This window comes from Cebus imitator, unplaced genomic scaffold (assembly GCF_001604975.1).
Source record: "Cebus imitator isolate Cc_AM_T3 unplaced genomic scaffold, Cebus_imitator-1.0 Scaffold373, whole genome shotgun sequence".
Taxonomy (NCBI): Eukaryota; Metazoa; Chordata; class Mammalia; order Primates; family Cebidae; genus Cebus; species Cebus imitator.
In genome coordinates, this window is record NW_016107688.1 from 10,412 (window position 1) to 28,521 (window position 18,110).

The window sequence follows — 18,110 nt, forward strand, 5'->3', positions numbered from 1 at the left end:
AAAAAAAAAAAAAAAAAAAAAAAAAAAAAAAAAAAAAAAAAAAAAAAAAAAAAAAAAAAAAAAAAAAAAAAAAAAAAAAAAAAAAAAAAAATCTCTGAAGACCATAAAATCACATCTATGGAAAAAATGTGCTCTGAATACAAAACAAACATGTTTTCCACAATTAGGCTGATTATTAGGCTTATTGATTGTACCATATACTTAATATTATAGTTTATTTCATAACTTTTTTCTAGCCTTTATATCTTGCATTTTTATATTGTCACAATATTCTTTTAAAAACTAGCCATTCTTATGGCTTCACACGTGTAGCATTTATAATTATTTGCATTTGCCCCCTCAATGATCTCAGCAGAATAAATCAGGCTCCAATATACTCATTTCACAAAGACACATTCACTACAAAGGATAAATGACTTAAATATTTGTTTTGCAATCTGTTGACAAAAGTAGGAATAGGAATCGGTTTCAGTGCTTCCAAGTTTTGAACCCCCGACTGAAACATCTTGGCTGAATTATTACTATTATTATTCTACCAATGAAAAAGGGAAAGTGAATGCCGAACAACGCACCTGCTGTTTACACATATGCAACATCAGCCAGTTCCCACAACCACCTTGAGGAACAGCATCGCCTTCCATTTACAAATGAGGAAAACAACCATTTCCAAGATGCATTTTACAATGAAATATTCTGAGCAATCAATTTTGAGAATTATTACCAATGGGCATTAACAGGAGAAGAAACAATTGAGGACACAGGAAAAAGAAATCAGTGTCAGAAGATATAGCCTAAGTCACCAGACCCATTTCAAATTAAAAATGATTCTTGTTTACTCCTTGTTTTTTCAATGCAAGTTTCTATGGAGAATCTTTATTATCCACGTATCATTATGAGAACCTCTAAAGTTACAAACTTGCATAGCTAAGCGGGTCATAATACAAAATATTCTCAATAAAGCAATCACCTATAGAATTAACTCAAGTCGTCCCCTGGATTAATTCAAGTGTTCATGCTGATTGATTTATATCAATTTCTTCATCAGTCTCTCTCTCATTGTGAAACTTTGAGAGGATCATCTATACACAATGCAAATCGCCCATACAGTAAAACTGAAAATCTTGCTTAAAAAAATAAATAAAAAAAAGACTACCAATGATGTTTGGAATAACTAAAATCCATTCACATACAAAGCCATTAGGAAATGAAACTGAAACTAGATAACACAACGAATGAAGAAAAAATTCAATGATGATGGAAGTGCTTCAAAAGGAAGTATCTTAATACTAAAGGATAGAAGATGATCGTTGGAAAAATTGATTGGCACTCAAATATTTTCAAAAAATTGACTATCTTAAAGACTTTGCTACTAAAATGTAAAATGTTACCTTACAAAGTTTAAGGAAAAACATGCCAATAATATCATTTAAAAGATTTGTAAGTATCATAATATAAATCAAATTGTTGTTAGCGATATGGCAAAATAAACTTACATTTTTAGTACTTAATGTTCCCTTTTCAAGTCTTCCCGAAAACAACATCTGACTCCCAGCTACTAATTATGAATTTTTTGTCCCTGATGTAGCTGGCTTATTTAAAAAGATAACCTTTCTGATTTTAATTAAACTTAGAAAATAATATGAAGCAAACAATACAGAAATAACAACCTATTGAATACAAAATGCAAAACTGAGAGTGCCAAACATGATTTTAACCCACTAATCACAACTGAAAGCTGGTTTTGATTTAGCTGAAGCCTAAGTACTAATGCAGTTGGATAAGTGTGTCTTTGACATCAATAAGTCAGTTGAAACATTTACAAAAAGAAAGAAAAGAGAAAGAAACAAAAGAGGAAAGAAGAGAGAAGGAAAAAAATAAATCAAGTTCTAGTGCACAAGTGCTTTTAAAGATCTTTAAATATTTTAGTTGAGGTGTTTCAATTCTTGAGCTAACAGTAAAAGAAGAAATCAGCTATATAGCCAAAACATTTTGAAGTACTTTACTAAATAGCAATACACAATTCTTATGTGCATATGATGATCAGGTTATTCCAAAATATTCTCACTCATTTGTTTAGAATTTAGCATTTATGCATTTTCTGCCCCATAGCCATTGAACTTAAAAACTAAGGTAAAAGTTGCTAGAATGCTTCAACAAATTCACTTATAATTGTTTGCCCTTCTTCAAGGGAGAACAAACAATCTTTAGAGAAGACAGCACTTAAAATTTTATACATTAGGCCGGGCGCGGTGGCTCACGCCTGTAATCCCAGCACTTTGGGAGGCCGAGGCGGGTGGATCACAAGGTCAAGAGATCGAGACCATCCTGGTCAACATGGTGAAACCCCGTCTCTACTAAAAATACAAAAAATTAGCTGGGCATGGTGGTGCGTGCCTGTAATCCCAGCTACTCAGGAGGCTGAGGCAGGAGAATTGCCTGAACCCAGGAGGCGGAGGTTGCGGTGAGCCGAGATCCCGCCATTGCACTCCAGCCTGGGTAACCAGAGTGAAACTCTGTCTCAAAAAAAAAAAAAATTATACATTAAAAAATCATTCCATTTATCTCAGGAGAAAGATCTAACACCAAGATATGGTTTGAGAATCATACAACTTTCATATGCCTGGGGGACAGGTTCCTGCTTCTGGCTCTGTCCAGTTCTCAAAGCCTCACTTTCTTGTCCCAGAAGCCCTGCGTTTGATGGAGTCTGGGTGGGACCCTCTCAACTCCCACTCCAAAGCTTCGTGCACAGGTGTGCACCTGGGAAGACTCACCATCCTCGACTACAAAAATGGTCCCAGATGTTCACCAGGCTTAACCAGGCCACCTGGAATTCTCTCTCCCAGAGGCATCTGCATTGGGTTTGGTAAACTGGAAAGACTGGTCTGGAGCCTGCTGAGGGCCATCTTGGTTATCAAGTGGTAGGATCTCCAAATAGAGTAAGTCAGGCAGAAACCAGCACAGTTAAGACCTGCAGAGTGAGCTAAGAAGAAAAAGAGCTCTGATTCCAGGTCTGGACTTGGTATCTAGTCATCTGAAGTTAGTGCCCTGTATCTGCCAAACAAAGCAGCCGTAAAATTCCCTTTTTGGTTTACTATGTTGTTGTAATCTATAAAAATGGCAAAATCCTGACTAATCAAAACATAAAACTCCAAGTTATGACATTACAAGATCTTCGGCCCTTAGCTTTTAAGCAGTAAAATAACAGGATTATATTAGAGATATTAGATATTCTCTAGGATTTCATCTCTGTTGTATAATTCTATTAAGTTGAAATTTCTGTCAACTAAATGTCATAAAGTATTTGACTTTAAATAGTAAAAGGCGTTAACATAAGAAAGATGTACAATACATTTAGAAATATTTACACTTAAGTGTACTCATTTCTGAGTTTAAATATCTTTAAGCCAAAAACCTCTATTTTTAAGATCTTCATAAAAAAGTAAAGAAATCTTTTTTTAAAAATAAAATATTTGGGGTAGGATTTTTGATTCTAGTATTAAAAACTTATTTAAAAATAAAATCTTTGTGGTAGCATTTTTTATTCTGTTGTTAACAAATAAGGTTAACAATAACAGAATCAAAAATGCTACACAAACAATTTATCATTATGAACTAACTGCATTTCACAGTAGTCACAATTAGATACATAATATTTGAGGTACAGAATAGTACAAACCATATGTAGAATTGTATTTCTCACTAAAACTTCACTTTATTAAATATTTTCTAAGATGTTAAATTCTGACCTCTAATTAGATTACATTTGCAATTCCTTAGAAATGGTAAATAATGACACAATCAAATATGAAAAATGTATGCCATTCAATCAAAATAATGGAAAAACTGTGATATAAAATGAAAGTGCATCCTAATCTGAAATAATTAAAACTTTTCTATAGTTAGTCTAAGAGTACAAAGGTATCATAAATAAAAGTGTTCAGGGATTTTTCTTCTGAAAACAATTCTCCCTTTTATTCATGGCTATGGCCAGAGTTCCCCGAGCAGAGTATGTGGCACACGCTAAGCACTAAGTATGTGTTGGATGACAGAAAGGTGGGGTGGTTGTAGGGAGGTCAGGAGAGGGAGAAGTATGCAGGAGTGAGGGGCAGGGGTGAGGTGCGAAGAAAATGAGAGAGTAAAAGACTTGGGAAGGTTAACTAGAAAAGGGGAGAGAAGAGGGAAAAGAAAAAGGTGAACCTATGAACAGCCTGAAAGGCTAGGAAGGGAGGAACTCAGGGAAGGAGGTGGCACATGAGCCTGGGGAAGCAGGAAGGGGAAGGAGGGAGAAAACAAAGGGCAAATCCTATCTCCCTGAGTATTTAGCACACTTGAAAAAGTTACAAGGTATTCTGCACAGAAATAATATTTAAAATCTTAATATTCTTATTTAATGTCAATGGAAGTATTCGATACATAAAAATTCATGATACATATACATTTGCCTGAATACATGATCAATAAATAGAAGTTATTACATCATATTCTATGACATATTTTTAAAATGTTTTTATGTTTAGAAGCATGAGACGGTATATTTAAATTTCGGATAATTTACTTGCTCAGCACCAATAATACATTCAATGGCTAATTTACACACCTTCACCAACCAGAGCAATACTACATTTTCCATGCTTTTCCATAACAAATTGTCATCTGGAACACGACCATGTTCTGGGATGATGATGCCAGAGCTTTAGGAGTTTCTTTTCTGGTTACTTCCCTTTGTCAAGTGTGTGTATCTGGTAGAGCTTCTACTTTCCTTTCTGTCATCTCTGTCTCTGGATGCCATTTTGCTAGAAACACCTTTTATATTTGTTGATTTTTTCCTATTTTCCTTGGTTTTCGCACTTTTTTCTAGGTCCACTTTCTCTTTTTCTCTGTCCTTTTTACCCTTGGGAGACTCCTTCCTGGACAGGTCTGCATCAGCAATTTTCTTATCCTTTCCGTCATCCTCTTTTTCTTTCTTCCCCTTTTTTCTCTCTTCGTTCTTACTTTCCTTCCTTGAATCAGGTTTCCCTTTTTCCTTCTTGAGCTCCTCTTTAGTGAGTTCTTTAACTTTCAGATTTTCCAATTAAAGGAAAAAAGGTTTATTGACAGGATCTCTTAATCACAGAACAGGAAGTTAGTGAAAAGGTATTCTCTTTTTATCTCTTCACACACAGGAAATCCACATTCAGAAAGTTACTTTAATTCACTAGTCTTTATAGCGGTTAAAAATAGATGCAAACCTCTATAAAATATCAACTATTAAACAATGCTGGAAGCTTGTCAACTTTTCCATCTTGAAATACAGTATGACTTGCCTTAAAACAACATTAGCATGCACTATTATAAAACTGAGTGCACCATGAAGGCAGTACTTTACACAAAGTATTAACTCACACTTCATAACTATAATGACATAATTAAAGGAACACTGGCAACTTAAGAACAAATTTTTCATAATTTGTAAAAACATATACAAAGATAATTTAAAATGTTTAGCTCAAACAAAAAAGTATCTCCTTAAAATACATGTGCTTCTTTGAAGACAAATGTATGTAAATAATATTAAATATAATTTCATTTTCTTAGTTTACTAGGCAAAAAATTGTCATGTATATGAAATTTTTAAATCATTATCTATAGTATAAAGGACAAATTAGAATTGCCTTTTTCTTTTTAGGTATCATGAAATCAGTATTCCTTTAAGTATGTTTCCCTGTTAATTTATGTAGAGCCACTCAAGCTAACACACGTCTTCTACGTTCATAGGGTTGTCAGAGCAATTAAATGAAACACACAGCTAATTCCAAATCTCACGGAAGGTATTGCTTTCAACTCGCTTTATGTAAAGTTTAATAAAGCAGTTAGCAAAAGCTCCGAATTTCATCTGTTTGAACTCTCATCAGGAAATCATAAGGTGTTTACCACATTTAAGCAGAAACAAAGAAAATGAAATATTTCTTTAATATAATAAAATGTGGAAGATGTTTTTGCCCATCAAAATCATGTAAAACTTATATAGCACAAATGGTGTTCAAAATGAGCATCAAATGTGCAGTACTCACTAAAAGTACTCTACCTTTCTAGGCCGATAAAATCTTGATTAACAGATTAAAATATCACACAGGCTTTCTCCATTAATTGAATTTCCTGGTGATCAACCAGGAGATTCTTCAGTTCTTCCTTAAAAAATCTTATTAAAGTCTTCTAAGAATACAGAATAGTATTCATTCAGGGTCATGCTCTGAGTCTTCATTCTATTTCAATGCTGTTTGGATAGTAACATAGATGCTGGCATTGCAAGAGTATAACGCATGTGCAATGCTTGTTTTGGTCTGCACACTGCTTTTTAAAACTTCAGTCTTTAATGTTTAATTTGCTTCTCTAGGTCAAGAAGTAAAATATTGTATTGTCAATTTGTTTCATCGTTATTTATATAAAAATAAGATGATGAAAATTGTTTTCATCCTCAGAAATTATTCAGGTGGGAAAGGTTAAACCATTAAAAGTTCCTGATCTGGCCAGGCATGGTGGCTCACACCTGTAATCCCAGCACTTTGGGAGGCGGAGGCGGGCAGATCACCTGAGGTCAGGAGTTTGAGACCAGCCTGACCAACATGGAGAAACTCTGTCTCTATTAAAAATATAAAAATTAGCCAGGCATGGTGGTGTATGCCTGTAATCCCAGCTACTTGGGAGGCTGAGGCAGGAGAATTGCTTGAGCCCAGGAGGCGGAGGTTGTGGTGAGCTGAGATTATGCCAATGTACTCCAGCCTGGGTGACAAGAGCAAAACTCTGTCTCAAAAATAAAATAAAATATAAAAGTTCCTGATCTCAAAATATAAATCACAAAACACTGTGAATCACAGTCTCATCTGTTCATATTTCAGCAAAAAAACTACAAACAATATGCCAAGCACTTGAAATGATTACAAGAATATCACAAGCTTATGAAGAAAAACATGCACATCCCCCATGTCTCTCCCCAGAAAGAATATGATCACTAACAATGAACAAGAATAACCACTGGCATATAAAGTAAAGCTGTAATACTGAGCTGTTAAGTCTACAAATGGTTGACAGGTATAATAATTTTTAATGAATTAAAATATCAAACAGCAAATTCTATGTCAATGTAATGCAGGTTCTACATTATACATCTAAGTTTTCATTTTACTGAAAACTATACATTTGGATCACACTAACTCTTACTGTGCTCTAAGACAGAGTGTCATAAAAGCTTTTGGAGAAATAAAACCAATTGCTGAAGACTTCATCTTTTCCAACAGTAATTCAAAATGTCAAACTAATTAAGCTTTTAGGAAACAAGGTAAGATGTTTATGTGTAAATTTAATATTTATATATCATAAAAAATATGTGATATTGCCATAATATATACATTCTTAATTTAAAGACTATTACAAAGCTTTGATAACATGAAAAGATAATGACTTAAAATTATCTGCAGAACATTTTTTGATGAAGTCTGTATAAAGCTACTTACAACCTAAGGTGCACCCGAGCAAGACCCCAAAGCAATAATGTTTAGCATTAGTAGCTACATTAACATTCCCAGAAAATGTCATGCATTTTCAAACATTAAACTTGGTTCACTCAAGGCTAATTTGAAAAAAAAGAAAATACCTTTAGCCTTAGTTTTTCTCTTGGCTACCCCACTGGATCCTTCTGTTGATATTTACAAGACAAAAATAAGTTATAAATAAAAAATATTAAGGGAATTCAAAAAAAAGTGTCTATAGTTAAAATCAATGTCACTATAAAACAAGTTACTTATATTCACCATTTAAAACTACTCCAATATCTCTCTTATTTACGTGTCACTTTAAAGCCTTCCTTTCACTATCTTTAACAGATAAGTGCATTATAATCAGCCTACGATTTATGATTTAATCAACTTCACAGTTTGGCTTAGATCTTTAAGAATTGTTGGCATTAGAAATACTTAATTGCCACTGGAAATGGCATTTACTACTCAGTGGTGGACTTCTGTTTGGGTCACAGATGATCAATTAAAAGTACTAGAGTGAAGGACCAAGGACCTTACTTCACTTTTCAATTACATTTGCAATCCAAAAAAAGGATAGTATATTTTGATAGTTTCCATCTTTACTGTCTGAACAATCACTGCTCTTCTATCAGTTCAAATTTTCTTTTAACAAAAATTATACGAGCAAGTTAAGAATGGCAGTATTACATAAACACATAGTACTTTTTCACTCTCAAAACGTGGCAATAGCTTTCTATTTCCTCTCTTGGCAAATGAAAGTTCTGATAATGGATTTATTTTTGAGTCTCTAATGATATACCTCTAACTCTTTATTCCAACCAGGCTGTACTTAGCATCCGACTGAATTGGTCTTCCCAATTCTCTCTCTCGGTCACACAAAGGCTGGTTTATGCTCATGTATTGGCAAACTTTCCAAAGTTCCATTCCAAGTTGCCAATCCATTTCTTAGGCACATTAGGGTTGCAGGTGCAATGTTTACTGTTCATCTCCTCAGGAAGTGGGGTAAGCCCATGCATAACCAGTCACTAAAGAACGAAGGTGTGGTCATAAGAAAGTCCCCAAAGCTATCTGACATTTTTCCAGCTGTAAACTGTAAAACCCACTTTGTATGTTTCTCAAAACTTCTACTTTCAGTGTGAGATGTTTGTACTACTATATTGTTCAAACCTCCCCTTTCTCTATTCATAGCAATTTTTGTCTATCAAATGAGGTCGTCCATTTAAGAACAGTAATTTATTTTGGTTGAAATATCACTATTCTTCAAAAACGTATTAGTATCTCTTACCACTGACAATATAAAAATGTAAACAAGTGACTATGGTTATATTTGTCCAATTACATGAAATACAAAGATAAGCATAACTAACCAGTACTTATTCCCATGTGCTTAACAATTCTTTTTCAGACAAAACTTGATTATTTCCTAAACTCTGTCCAAAACAGTGTATCACCCTGCAATATTGAGTGCTATTTCCAACCACTCTCCACTGAAGTTTATTTCAGAATACCAAAACTATTATTGTAATACCCACCTTTAAATATGAGCAGTATCCAATGTGTAAAACAAATTAGCATAAAACATTAAAATGTGTTTCTAGTATTGCTATGTCCCCGTCCTGACTCCTGCATGTTCTCCCACGGCAGATCCATATTTTCCTATTAAAAAATAAAGTGAGGAAACCCAGACTGCCCTCTCCCTACCCTCACCGTTATGTTCTAGGTAAAAAGAGCTATATGGATGAAAAGACTGGAGTTAACTTTTGCCATGAATAAGCCTAAATATTAGATTAGCATCAGATTAGTGAAACATATAAAAATAAACAGTGCTATACTTTATTTTAAATGTTTTTGGTTTGGCTATAAATCCTTACAGTGATACAAATGAACTAAGTGCAGTGCACCATATAAAACTCCAAAGTATCACCTCATGCTACCTTTTCTAAAAGCATTAGGATGTGCTTAAAAACAGCCAATAATTTTTCAATATTTTTGACATAAGAACCAAGCTAATAATTTATCAACAATTATTACATCCAGTCTCTGAAGGAAAGTATATAGAAGTGAAGAAAATATACCACTGAAAACAGTTAACAAAGGAGCCCCTTAGTAACAACGAAACAAAAAGAGAGTCAAGAAAATATAAGTTCTTTTTTTGTTTTTGTTTTTTGTTTTTTTGTATCCCTGAACTTAAAATAAAATGAAATTAAATTTAAAAAAAAAAAAAAAAGAAGAAAATGTGTTTTTTCAGAAAGTGATAATGGTCAGTTTTAGGAAGGAAGGCATGAACAAAGGTTTAGGATTAGGACATTATTGTATTATGTCAGTTACTAAATATCCTCTAAAGTTTTTCAGAATACAGTTTTACATGCAGTAGAGAAGGCAGTCACACCACAACAATGAGAAAACATAGGTGGAAGAAAAAGTGACCAAAATCCTAGGGTGCTCGTATCAGCCTTCCTTATCTCCTTAGAAGAAAACTGATTATATTTAGAATTTCCCCAGATTCTGACGGGAGCAGAAAAGAATTAAGAGTCTGAAGAATTTTATACAGGTTTGGTTTTGAAGGTTAAGGAAACGCAGCCATGTCTGTAAGAAAAAGAAGCTAACTAAGTTCATGACAGGAGAGAGGTGATGAGGTCAGCAGGAGGTACAGGCTCAAGGGAAATGGTCAGCTTTGGAAACCAGAGTATACAATGTCTGAAAAAATGATGAGCGAATGAGAGAAGAAACAATAGCTCAAAAAAATCCTGAGATAGTAATGTTGTAAAGGAAAGAGAAAAGAAAATAACCACATGAAGCCACACTTGATTATCTTAAAAAAAAGCAGAAAGCAAAATCATCTCTGCAGTGGAATAAAATGACAGTGGAAGAAGGAAGGGTGTGGGGAAGGTTTAGAATGACTGCTAAGGAGAGAAACTGTCAAAGCAGCACACCCCCGAGAGAGGGTCAGTGCAGTTAATTTTATAACAGATTTTTTTTTTCCGCAGCAACCATGCAAAATGCAGTAATGGAGAAAGGGGTCAGTGGTAATCCAAGATTAGTGACAGCATGTAGAGGGGAAAAATATTAGTTTGTGGGCATTAGAGAAGTAGACTTAAGGGAAAACCACAAGGAAGGTACATAAGACCCACCCTTCTAATTCTTGACAGAATTAAATTCTTATCATTTGTAACTATGGTTGATGTAGATTCTCCCTACAGTGCCAAAATGCTGCAAGCATGCCCTACTTTTCTCCTTTTCTATCTTTACTACCATAGCTAACGTCTAGGAAAGAAAAAAAAGAAAAAGGGAAAAAGGGAAGATTCCATGAAACAATAAAATTCATGACAACACAGTAGCTTGTCAAAAATAGTTTCAAGTAGTATGAACAAAATTCTATCAATTTAAGCAAAAAGAGAAACACCTTAGGTAATTCTTAATCCATTCAGACAAGATTTTTTTTAATTAATGGACTATATTCCCATCTAAGAAATCATCAAAGCATTAGGATGTGCTTTAAGAACATGTTGAAAAATAACTGCCACGCTATTTACTTTCTTTTCATCCTTTTATGTTTATTTTGATGTAAGCTTTTAAAGAGATGATAGTTAACAGCTCTGGCAACTATTTGGGAATTCTTATACAGAATTTAGAAAAAAGGTCTTACATTCTTCCCTTAGAACATAAGGGAGTTGCCTAAAGGAAATTTATGTTATTTTGGCAACTGCCTCAAGCCACTATTCCACATTTTCAAAATGAAATGTTCTCTATGAATGAAAATGTTTGAACCATTAAGCCAATGGCTAGGCCTGTGGCTACACCACATACAACAGACATGATTTTAGAAGACTGACTGCATTACAGACACATGAGTAGCTACTGCAGACCAGACAGTCAGCTCTAGGATTGGCCTGGACATCACTTCAGACTCCGGTCATTTCAGCCACTCCATTTCTGGTGAGACCTGTCAGTCACTTTGAGCCTTCTCACCTTCCTCTATCCCATACTGGAACATCATAATTATTTCAACATGACTACACATAGCAAAAAGAGGCCCTAAATGTCCAATTAACAGTCCTGCTAGCGAGGTGGACTGTCCCTCCAGAACAGATGTCTACGCTTGGTAAAATGCATGTTAGGACACTACCCCAATTTCTTTTTTATTTTTAAATAAAATAGTATAATATAATATAGTACACATATTTGTATTATATTTTTGAATAATATAGTACAGATTTTAAAAAGCAGCAGCAGCAGCAGCAGCTACAAACTCACCAACCCTCTATAATAAGTGGGGAAGGGAGAATCAGAACATGAGAAAACTGAAAGACTAAATAAACACAAAGGAATTAAAATCCAGAGACAGAGGGGAAAAAAAGGTAAAATGTAGATTCAAATACAAATTGGAGGCAAGAAAGGTCACCTGAAGATTTTTGTTAGCATGGGTCAGTTTGTTATAGAAACTCAAAATGTCATTTCTCTTGCAAAAAAAATGTCCAATAATCTTACCACTTACTTAAACCAGTTTAAAAAAAAAAAAAACTCAGTATTTTATTATGCACTAACTCCTCACCCATCAGGATCAACACCAGCATATGACATTATTCATATGATATTAACGAATATCACATGTAGGGCTTACCATTGAAGAGGAATTCAAATAAAACCTAAGATCTGGTTCCTAGATTCAAGGAGTCCACAAACTACTTAATTTCTATTCCTATGTATAACATGGTCATCTCAACAAATAATGAAAGCAGAAAATTCTGCATACTGGTTCCATCAATTAACTTATGAAAATAAAGTCTGAGTCACTGAGTTCTTTAAGCATTCCAAATAGGCATTGTCATCAAATATTCCACAGCTAAATCACAGAAAATTTCTTATATGTTTTATGGACTTAAGGAGCTAGCCCAGGAAATTATTTAGAAAGGGTCATGGAGCATCAATCCCCCAAAAGTAAACTACCAAGTGATCAAATTAAGAATAATTCGTTGTGCTAGATCTGATTTTTTGATAATTCTCCAAAGTTGCAAACATCAGGGTAGACAAAGAAACAATCTGTTCTAACTGTAAATAAAAACAAACAGAAAATAGTCCTTCCTTCATGTCTGGATACAGCTCTATAAGACAGGGAGGTAATTTCTAGAAGAAAGAAAGAATCAAGGACAAGATGAAAAAGCAGGACAGCCCACCATTCTGTATGTCCTCAGCACCGAGGCGTCTGCAGGATCCCCAGGGCAGCAGGCTGACAGCCACGCCTCTGGACTGGGTAAGACTGTCACCCAGAAGACACCTGCCCAACTGACTTATACCCACCACTCATGTCCCAAAGCAAGGCAGGCTGAAGGAGCTATAGGGCTGAAAGAATGCTGTCTTGTTTTTGTGCCAAACTTCGGAGAACCCAGCACCTCTGCAATCGGACAATGTCAGTGCATCCGAAGAAGCTGGAACAGTGACTCCGAGGAGACAACACTACATCTCAACATGAAGCCTGTTCCACAGAGTTTCTCTGATTGCTCGAAACTGAAAAGGTAGAGTAAATATAGTATAACTTAAAATTTCATAATCATATATAAATATTCAAATGAATGGGATACGATTTTGCCTTTTTAATTTGGCTCTTAAGTTTAAAAGACAAGAGCTATGAAAATACTTATATTATTAAACAGAAAATTAGAAAATACACCCTTAGAAAATTAAGAATTATAGCAATACATAATAAAGAAAACAAAAGTGAAGTAATTTTGATCTGCTTTGATACTTTACACCACAGTTTTGCAAATACCTTTATTTTAACACACACACACACACACACACAAACACACGCCTTAGGCACAAGTTGACAGAAGTCACAGAAGTCAGGGGTTCATCAGCTATCTGGGTGTCACCTTCATCAGAGGCTTTCGGTGGAGCTAATGAGGGGTGGTACAAAACAAGTGGCAAATTTTTATCCACATTCTTGTTTTTCACTTACAAAAATAAAGCATAATTAATTTCTGTACATAAAATATGTATTAGTATGACAAAAAAGCCTGATGAAAAAGTAATAATTCCAAACACTTTTAACACAAAAATTTAAACATTTACTTCTCCTCAATTAATCAAATATCTTCTAGTGTTAGTAGTAATGACACGTTAACAAGTAAAATTGCCTTAAAAAGTATATCCCAGACATTTGGCTAGGTGAATTTCATCGAGTGAGGCTGAAGATTCCTTTAGAATTAAAACCTAATAAACTTTGATATTTCATAGTACCCAAATATAAAAGCAGAAGACACAATAAATACAGAGACTGAATAAGCTTTCAGAAGGAACATTACTGAAAGGTATTCATTTGTTGCAGAACATGCTACTAAGTGACAGCTTAGCTGAAGTCCTTGAATATTTGAAAACAGATCCTTTGGGCTATCAGAAGCATTAACAGAATAAAACATATTTGCCCATTAGTGAGGGCAAGACAAATTAGAGCTTTCATAGCCATTTAAACTTTAAGAGATCACTGACCAGCGTGTGTATCCATAACCAAAATTAGCTATAGAATGTTTTTCAATAAGATTAGCAAATTGGACAGTGTTCTCTGACACAGGTAAATGGTAGGCAGAGGGGTGATGTCCTGTGCTGGCTTGAGACTGTCGCTTTCAAGCTACCGTTATGACAAGCTACAAGAATAATTTCTAGCAAACTATCTAAACTTGTCACAGTGCCCTCAAAATAAATGGATGAATGACACACTTACTGAAAATAATTTGATTAGACATAGAAAGACAAGAAATATTTGAAAAGTAGAAATCACAGTTAAATAAAAGGTGAAGAAATGCAAACATTTTCAAATTTTTAGATATTTGACAAACTAAAGTTAACCAAAATCTTAGAGATGCTGGAAAAGATTTAAAACCATGGAACTTTACTCCTTCAAAAAGTAACAACCCTTTCCTTATCCTCCTTATCCCTAGAAGAGCTTTTCTTGAGGGGAAACTGATGAAATTTCATTTTAAAAAATGCAATTTGTATATAGCTGATATAACTTTTTGTTACTATTGAAGCAAACTCACTTTAAAGAAATGGATTCAAATATGTTTTTAAGGTGTTCTAATGTAAAAAGTTTACTGCCCTAAACAAAATGACCACTTCAATAAGTTTATAATTCTAAAAATCACATTACATCTAAGCAAAAATCAATATTCAATAAATTAATGAAGGAAAAAATGGAAAAAGACTTATTTAGGCTGAACAATTTTAATATGTACAACATTAAGATACATATTCACATGTTCCCTCGTGTAATATGCCTACTTTAAAAAAAATACAAATTACTTTCTCTGGATGTATATTTGGAAATAAAACAAAATAAATTTTGCTTTCATAAACAGAAATATGTCATGCTACTATCTGAAAACAGTAAGTTAACTTACTCTAAGGCAAAAACATGGGGTTATTTCAAAATCATTTTAAAAGCACCATTAACACAGAATTTTACATAGAAATTTGTATGAATCTGACAAGTCAGTTAACCTAAACAAATTACAATAAAAAATATCAGCTTTGCAAAGAACCATCACTTTATACATCAGTCATGTTAAAAAACAGAGAAGCATTTAACTTATAAATCATGCCAGAAATATTTTTATAATGAAACCCATTAGAATCATTTTAATTAATAGTGTGTTAGAAAGACAAGTATCAAGGGTTAACCACAACACAATTTGCTACTGTTAAGTGTCCAAATTTAGTTCAGTGAATACACGAGTTGAAACAAAACGATACAGAAACCAATTATACCACCAAGAACATCATTTTTAGTGTACTTTGTAGCTGACTACAAGAATGAGGAATGCCACTTTCTTGACTAGAAGTGGGGGGAGTCCAGCGAGCAAGGGACTAGCTAGTAGCTATACTGGGCAAGATCACATGGTTGACTTGCATGGTAAGATGGTAAGATTACAACCGCCCCACTGCACATTAAGCCCTGCATAAGCAAAGGAAAGAAAAGAAAAAGGAGGCTGCTTCGGGTGTTCATTTGCCAATGACTTCAATCCCTGAATCAAAGTTACTGGTTATGTAAATCCAGTATGACACAAGTCTTTCCCTGAACCCCTTCATTCTGTGACGTACCATCAACACCATCTGCAGTTTCGCTTTCTTCTTCTTCTTCTTCTAGCATTTCAAAAGGAGTCATTATATCATAGAGAAATGAGAGGAAACCATAAAACCAATCTGAACTTTCCTCTGCTAAAATATTAAGGACTTCCTCAAGAGAATCAATATTTTCATTACTGCCATCTTTGGTCAGGCCTACATAAGAATAAAGGAAGAGAGAGAGAAAATAAGGAGAGCAGTTAGGTGGAAAAAAGAAGTGCAGGAAGGGCGATCTCAAAAACGATGTGCATCATGGTCAGAGAGGTTTATAGAAACCACATTTGGAAAATAAAGAAGTCCATCAAAATGCACACCTTACCATCAACTCTCAATCAAATGTCAAAAGAAAGCCACAGTTTGAACAATCCTCACCACTCCTACCAGCCCCTACCCAAGTTTGCCTTTCTCTCATTAGTGTTGAAAAGAAAAAATTTTATCCGTCAAAGTCAATAGACAATAATGGAAAATCAGTAGACAGTAAAAGGAAGAGTGAATAAAAGCAGTTTCAGGGAAGAAAAGATATATACTCTGACAACCTCCAGATTTGCTCATTTATCAACCAGATTTTATCGAGAGTTGATTATACACACATCCATTCATTCATTCAAACTACAAAGGCTTATTTCCTCAAACTTCTCCCCTCCCCCGCCACCACCCCACTTAAGAACTGGAGTTAACTTAGGAAATTTTGGAGTTAATATAATTAGCAGTATTACCATTTATAACATCCATAGATGGGCATAAATATACTCAAATTATGTATCACAGATAATTTTAACACTTAAATTTTAACACTATTAAATGTGGTAGCTCTATAAAATTCTGGCAACTGACTCGCAGTTCTGTAATTCCGGCCAATGACAAGAGTCAGCTGTTAATAATAGTTTGCCTACAGATATGAAATTTGATCAACGCCTTAGCCAGTCACTTTCAGTAAGAACATTCCAAACTCCTCTCCCCATGAACCTGTGAAATTAGCTTCTATTGCTAAGACCCCTTACAACTGTCATTTTAAAGTATTAGACCCAAAACAGACCCTTAGGATAGAAGTAAATCAAAGTATATATTGTTTTTATCATTTCCTTCTTTTTCCTGTGAAGAACTGCCTCTGGGTAGCAAAGGTTTCTTAGCTCCAGTAAGCATCAGAATCTGCCAATACTACCAAGCTATATATGGCAAGATCCCATAATTCTGAGGAGGAATAACAGGGTAGGGTGTTCTGGCTGTAAGAAATGTTAACATTCATGGCCACCAAGCTTTTCTGGTTGTACCCACCTAATTCAATCATTTAAGTCTTTGGCAACATACAATTTCTCCATGTAGTATAACTATGAGCAGTCAAGATTGGCAGATGAAGGGTAAGACAACAACTAATTTAAAAGTTTTAAAGGTTATGGTGAAATTTCTCTGCTTTATTCAAAAGAACTATATTATGTCATTCTTCATGATTTTGGTAGGAATAAACACAAATTGCAGTTGGTATTTAAATTACTTTTTGACAAGCCTAGATTTTTTTTTTCACTGAATTTAGCAGTTGACAAATGCTGTAAACAGAGATCTGTATTCCCAACTAAGTCTCTGTGGGAATAACACTGTTTCTTCTTTCTGCCTTAAAACACTATAGCTGCATGGTATAAACATCTTTATTTTTCTCCATTTGCCAATATATTACAAGTACTTCTGAGTACTGCATATAAAATATAAAGCTTTTTCATCCTTCAGTATGACAGGTGACCACGTGCAACAAATATGCAAAAGCATTTGAACAAAACTATTTACCCAGCCAAGCAACATTCTTGTGGTTCTGAAGACAAAAGTCCTGGTCCAAAGAGAAAAACACATATTCTGGGTATGTGATTCCTTCTGAACCTCTAAGAACAGGGTTCAACCCAGAGAATGCCTTTGGCTTGGAAAGGGCTGGTATTCTCCCACCTGCTCACTCATGCATGTACCAATCTACAAATGTTCTTCCAGGATTTACCAAGTGCTGACTGGCTTCCCTTTTGCTTTCCAGTCATACCTGATATGACACCAGCTAGGTGCTAGCCATAGGACAAAGGGCAACCACGTGATTTTTAGGTGTATCACTTTAAGGATTTGGTGTCCAAGTCACTTTCCTATTGATTTTATTCGGAAAATAAGCTTTTAAAGGCTACATTTCCAAACAAGGCAGTGTTCAATAATACGAACAGCTACAAAAGATACCTATATTTTAATCTGGCCACAAAAATAAGCAGCTGTGTAAATGAATAACAATAGGCTTAGTACATTTTCAAAGAATCAGAAGGGCCTTGGCCAGAAATAATCAAATAATAAAATTAATGATGGTTATTGATCTTGATTTACTCACATATCTTTAATTCTATTTCACAAGAAAAGCCAAACCTTAAAACTGAGTGAAATGCACCATGTGAATGTGTACATTTCCCCAACTTTTTAAGATTTAGATATATGTAGATTTGAGAATCTAAAATGAAA

At 34.4% G+C, this 18,110-nt stretch overlaps 1 protein-coding gene across 13 annotated transcripts in view; it reads right to left on the bottom strand.

Annotated features, from left to right (window-relative positions):
- LOC108288419 (aspartyl/asparaginyl beta-hydroxylase-like) overlaps window positions 1-18,110 on the bottom strand; it is a 72,701-nt gene that overhangs the window by 9,964 nt on the left and 44,627 nt on the right. For 7 of the 13 annotated variants that reach the window (XM_017507334.1, XM_017507333.1, XM_017507342.2 and 4 more), the window contains 2 exons: window positions 7,631-7,672; window positions 4,361-5,055 (listed from right to left, as the gene is read on the bottom strand). The exons of 2 other annotated variants lie outside the window; for them this stretch is intronic. In XM_017507334.1, the coding sequence (XP_017362823.1) occupies window positions 4,694-5,055; window positions 7,631-7,672 (404 nt within the window). In that variant the 3' untranslated portion in view covers window positions 4,361-4,693. Of the gene's footprint in view, window positions 1-4,360; window positions 5,056-7,630; window positions 7,673-9,760; window positions 15,789-18,110 lie in introns of those variants that run through there. 4 more of the 13 variants (XM_017507343.1, XM_017507339.1, XM_017507345.2 and 1 more) reach the window with 2 other exon arrangements.